Here is a 6000-nt window from a genome sequence, read left to right on the forward strand (position 1 = left end):
TTTCCTCCCATGATGGTTCCTCCATCACCACATGATCTGTTTTCCACTGCCTGAGACATTATATATATATATATATATATATATATATATATATATATATATTTAGTGCTCATAAACAGAAACAGTTCTCTATATAAGGCTCTCAAGAAGCTCCTCAAACTTTATCCTCATCATTTACCTAAAAGATGAATCGACAAGTGTCTTAATTACAAACCTCATCAGGAGGTGATTCATTACATCACCAGCCTTTTGTCTGGATTTATTTTAGTTAGGAATGAAATGTCAGACTCTGTGTATAAACAGATCATTAGTTTGCTTTTTACCTTCTGATTCTTCATTTCTATAACGTTCTCCTTCCTGTCATAGAATCCAAAATGGCTGCAGAGAAAAGAGAAGACAAAACATCCAGTTTAATGAAAGCAGTCCTTAGTACAGGCTTGGCAGGTAGTTTAACTTCCAAAGTATTTCTGTGGTCATTGGCTGCTGCTTCTTTCATTTTCAGTGAAGTTCTTTTACCTGATTATTTTCAGTATTTGTTTCTTTATTAAGTCACTTAACACCGACCTATGAAAAATTCAAGCCTAAAAAAATGGCTCCTGACTCAAGGTGTGATCCAGTGTTCATAACAGACATCTTAGCAAAGAACCCGTGGTTACTAGCAGCCTCTCACACTTTAGTTTATCTTTGAAAACAAGTATATTTTCCTGAAAGGGTCGTTTGCCAGGGATCCACAGCACGTTGCCCATGTGAGGAAGAGATTTATCAATTTACTACACATGAATGTAAAGACCAGAAAAATCCAAATCTAATTAAATAAATCAAATTCAGTTAAAGAATTCAATTGAGACCACAAATTATTAATTAAAAATGTTATTCTCTCCATCATCATCATCATCATCACCACCACCAAACTGATGTAATGAACATATGATCAGCAGCTGTTTATGAGCATCAGTGGTGGACAAATCATATTTTTATGAATCATATTTTTATATTTAAGTGAGAGAAATATCTGACAAGCACACCTGGACTGCCATGGCGTGATGACGCCATCATCTGGTCCTCCAATCAGCACCAGCTTCTTGATACGTATGAAGCTCCTCCTCCACGCTGGAAAGCAAGGCACAGCTTTATTTTATTATCTCTGCTTATGTTAAGTACAAAGGTGAGAATTGAAGCAACTAATTTGATTACCATTCATGTTGCTGTGACGTCTTTCACCGTTAAGCAGGGGGAGGAAGTTGTTGCCCCACAGGTAGCTGTATCTATGGTGAGGGTCTGCAGAGAAAACACACCCCTGGATGTGACGTAATGAACGGGCTCAGTACCAGTAAATAGTCCCTCTTCACTTCTTACCATTCCAGTAGTTGCAAACTGACAATTGCTGCCCGTATTGGTTGTAGCAAAGCAAAAACACGTCCTTCTTCAGACAGAAAGGAAATGCATACTTCAGATAGCTCGTTTCTGTGGAGGAAGACCAAATTTTTAACCTTTAATGTTTACATATTCTCCATTAATACTTTAAAGCCCAACCCAAGAAAAAATAGGGAGAAAATTCAAATTTATTTATTCTGGAGTCTGGCCCATTAACAAAATGTAAAAGAAAAAAAAAAAAAAAGATTAACAAAAATCATTTTTACATATTTATTGTTTATTATTGTGATGTCAAAACGATTGTAGTGCAGAAGGTGTCCACCAGGGGGCAGAAGACTAGTCTCCAATTGTGCTCAATGGGGTTTTGAACAAAGTTTTTTTTTTTTTTTTACCTTAACGTGATGTTAAAGGTCTCTGAAATTGTATAATGTATGGTACATGCAACATTAAATGGTTAAGTGGGACAACATATCATTCAAACACTTCCGAATATATCATATGAAGAGTTCTGACCTCCGTACTGTCCAGCCAGGGGCGAAGACAGCCCGATGAAAGTGTGCACGTTGTGATTTGGCATGGTGGAGAGAACTCCTCGACAAATTAACCCACCTTTATTAAAAAGGAAAAAAAAGAGAGCGAGAGAAAAGAGATTAGATAAGAAGTTCACAACCACATGTGCTGAGTCTGGTTTTAACCTTTATTTCCGTTTTTTTATTTAAGAGTCTTTTCAGGGCTGTGGCAGATGCATTAGAGTTGTCTGTGTCTTTTGTTGTGTTGAACACTTTGATGAGCAAACTGAAGCTAAAAGCTGCTCGAAACGACCCAGAAGTTACAAACAACCGAAGGGAGTCTGACTGAGGACTGCATGCAGGAGCGATGTATTCCAGCTAAGCAGGAGTATTTACTGACTGACTTATCATGACTCCCCGACTCCAGTCTCTGTGTTAATGTGCTTATACATTTTTCATTTTTATTGACTTCAATGGCTTTCACATGCCATCTTTATCTGAGTAAAAGGAAACACACGCATTCATTACCCTAATGAACGATATAAATGAAGGACGGTACAGTACTGATAGTTGCTGGTTTTGATGTGAAATCTGGTGTTTCTATATTGACTGTATGAGTTTTAAAGTTTTCAAACAAACACTGGTAAGTAGTTGTTGATGCCTTTTAATCTGCAACCTTCTGATGTCAGTGTGTGCTGTTGTCCATGTCATATGTTCTGTTCCTGTATCATGTTATCATGTTGTCTGCGTATTATGTCTTTTTATTGTGTTTTAGTAAAACCATATTGTATTTTACTGTTTTAAGTCAATTTCCCTGCTGTGTGACAACAGATTTAAATTAGTTATTGGCTATATTCTTGCAAATAAATAGTCCAAATAGTCCCTTTTTTTAAATTAATAGGGTGAAATGTGCAGTTTTCAGCATTTAGTGATAAATTAAAACAGTAAACTGCAAATGTGTAGGAACAGAAAGATGAAGAACAAACAATAGTATGCTCTGAAGCGGAACCTAAAGGCAGAGGAATAGAAATACTGTTAATGTGGCCGTGCTTTACCGTGGTCTGACCGTGCTTGGGGGAGATATTTGCATGACATTATGTGGCTGTTTAACTCTTCAACTTCCTGTTCTGTTGTCTGGTAGAAAAGTTTTCAGTGACTATAAAGAATCTTATTAAAAACATGTGTTCATTAACTTATTTTACTATTTTTACTGTAGTATTACCTGTTATCTTAACAACTTCTTTAAAATTAAAATCAACAGATTTTTGTGTTTCTTGTCCTAATAATGGAAATATGCTGGGAGACATTTTTTTTTTATTTATTGCTTTTCTCTTAGTGTGAAAAGTAAAGTTCAGACTTTGTGAGTGGACGTCCAACAACATCTATTTATATTCTACTGCTGAATGTGTGATTAAAAAACCAAAGTGAGAAAATTTCCGGTGACAACAAGTTCCTGTTTCATGCAGTCTGTGAACTGAATGGACCCTCATGTGATGGTAACGCTGTCCTTGCAGTGGGCATGTAGAGACAATATTTATCTGAATAAACTGTTTATCTTGTTAGTTTCTCAGTCACTAGATTTATTCATCAGAGTGGGCTGGTTCTCTGTGGCCCTGATCTGACTGAGAGCTGAGCTCGCCTTGGGTCTGCCTCTGCTCTGCCAGGATAAAATGCCCTTCCTCATGTGGGGAATGGCTCGTAGTGGTCATCCAACCTTTCATCGGAGGCATGATGACCTCTATGACTTGACCCTAACTTTGCTGTATACACAGGATTGTACTCATTTGATGACCTTGTGAAAAGCACAGAAGATGGACGCCACGGGGGTGGTCTTTCATGATCCCCATGATGGTCTTCCTGAAGCTTTCGACCTGCTGCCACATGGATGTCAGACTCTCCCCGTAATCATACAGACTGATCGCAATCACCTCGGTCCCTGGATGCGCCTGGATACAAATAAAAACAAGGACATGAGGAATAAAACTTTCCATCATGAGAAGAGATTCAGTGGAAATCTGGATTTAAAGATTCAATCATTCGGTTGCAAACTGGAGCCTGTTGGCTCCCAGTGTTTGTTATGATCCATCAGCTGTTCATTTCAATCCATTTCAGCCATCATATTGTCAGATTTGGGTAAAGCTGTTTCTGGTTAATCATGTTTCCATTCCTGCTCGCTAGAATGGAAAAAAAATGTTCTAACACTGAAAAGACCAGCTGCTATTTACTCCAGTGATTCTCGGCTGGTGGGTCACAGACCTGTTTTCCTTGGACCTTTACCTGGGCAAAATGCTGCCAGGAGGTAGAACCCTTAGCTCAGTATTTACTGGTAAAGTATTCAGAAGAACCCTGCGATGGACTGGCGACCTGTCCAGGTGAACCTGCCTCTCACCTGCTAAATACTTGGTTAGGCTCCAGCCTCCTGCGACCCGTAACGGATGAAGCGGTACAGATAATGGACGGATGGATGGCAATCAGAAGAAAACTGAACTTTGTTCTTGAATCTTGTTGTTTAATCTTCTTTGACCTCCTCATAGATCCAGCGAGTATTCTCAGCTCATTTTGTTTAACATTTAAAGACAGATTAAAAACAAGCTTTTATTTACTTCTCAGTTGCACTTTCTATGTTCTGCCATTTACAGGAAAACACCAACTAAGACTTAAAAATGGCTGCTACAGAAAGATGGAGGTCCCATGCTAGTTTGATTGAAGGCTAAATAAGTAGTATTTTTTCTGTAAAAATAATTTAAAACGTTCTCATTTGCTACATAAACAATGTCTTTGTCAAGCGTTTCTCTCTTTTCTCTCTGCTCCTCAACCCACCTGCAATACTATACTATGTACAATACGAATTCAGTTGAAGCAATATTACCACCTGTCAAATACTCTACTTACACCTCATTTAGTCCTCCCACAGGACCCATTTCTTGCCTACCTAGACACGATCAGGGCTACTCTCCCTGGGACTTGTTTGAGACGACCTGTGACATTTAGTGTTTATGTGACTGGCAGTCTTACTGTATATTTATTTGCTTTGTGTGTGTCTGAACCTGATTGTTGTTCTTGTCTGTTAATTCACTTCAAAAATGGTAACATAAAATAGTAAAATAAAACTTAATAGGATACACCTCAGCTCATCTCTGTTAGTTTAACAATCACACAGGCTCTACAGTCAAAACAGTCAAAACAGTCGAAACAGTCGAAACAGTTGAAACAGTCGACAGACTTCCTGTGCACTTTGGGGACCCTGTTGGGGGGTTAGGAACCCCAGGTTGAGCACCACTGTTCTAGTAGTGTTACAGCTCATGAAATCTGTCCTTATGAGTAGATAAGAATACAGACACAGGTGAAGCTTCAGGAAATGAGCTTTAAATTTAAAGTAAAGAGTTTTTGTACAAGAGTTAATAATGAATAATCTTAATAATGTGTTAAATATGTCCTCACAGGACAACAACAGTTTAAATTTAGCAAGTGTGCACCCATAGAGTTTTAATGTTTTCCCTCCAGGGTAGAAATGTTAAACAGCTCTATGAGAAGTCCTACCTTGGTAATGAACCCAGACAGCTTCTGTAACTCGTTGGGTCCACTTATTACGCCGTGCACCAGGATGACAGGTTTGTAAGCGTCCATGCAGCCTGCAGCCAGAAGAAGCAGCAGCAGCTGTAGAGTCTTCATCTTCACCAGGTCTCAGGTTCATCAGAACTGGAGGGAGGACCAAGGAGACCAGGTCTGGATCACTACTGAGGGCTGAGTCAAACTGTCTGCAGTGTGTGTTCTTATAAGGCACACACGCCTTGGCTTCCTCCTTTTTTCTGTCTTTTTCTTCTTCTTTATTTGGGTGGTATTTCAGACCACACCCTTATAGACGTCCAACTCATATTATTATACATATTATACACTTTCTATAATAATAATAATAATTTTTACTTCATTTTTGCAATTGGGAAAATCTGTTCTGCATTTAACACATTTCTAGATGTAGGAGCAGTTGGGCAGGCTCAAGGGCCCACAGTAAAAATTAACAATCAAATCAAAACAATAAAATTACCAATCTGTTATAATCGAATCAAATAAAACTTTATTTACATATAGAGCTTTCACATACCAAGAGGGACCCTAA

General features: G+C 38.4%; 1 protein-coding gene across 2 annotated transcripts in view; it reads right to left on the reverse strand.

The window, feature by feature from the left end:
- Nucleotides 1-5626, reverse strand: part of LOC121641687 (lysosomal thioesterase PPT2-like) — a 52749-nt gene extending 47123 nt beyond the window's left edge. For both annotated transcript variants that reach the window (XM_041987974.1, XM_041987973.1), the window contains exons 1-7: nt 5424-5626; nt 3676-3829; nt 1888-1983; nt 1357-1464; nt 1195-1278; nt 1026-1110; nt 324-378 (exon numbers count right to left, since the gene is read on the reverse strand). In XM_041987974.1, the coding sequence (XP_041843908.1) occupies nt 324-378; nt 1026-1110; nt 1195-1278; nt 1357-1464; nt 1888-1983; nt 3676-3829; nt 5424-5555 (714 nt within the window). In that variant the 5' untranslated portion in view covers nt 5556-5626. The remainder of the gene's footprint in view (nt 1-323; nt 379-1025; nt 1111-1194; nt 1279-1356; nt 1465-1887; nt 1984-3675; nt 3830-5423) is intronic.
- Between the last annotated feature and the right edge of the window lie 374 nt (nt 5627-6000).

The sequence above is a fragment of the Melanotaenia boesemani genome, chromosome 6 (genome assembly GCF_017639745.1).
Source record: "Melanotaenia boesemani isolate fMelBoe1 chromosome 6, fMelBoe1.pri, whole genome shotgun sequence".
Lineage (NCBI taxonomy): Eukaryota > Metazoa > Chordata > Actinopteri > Atheriniformes > Melanotaeniidae > Melanotaenia > Melanotaenia boesemani.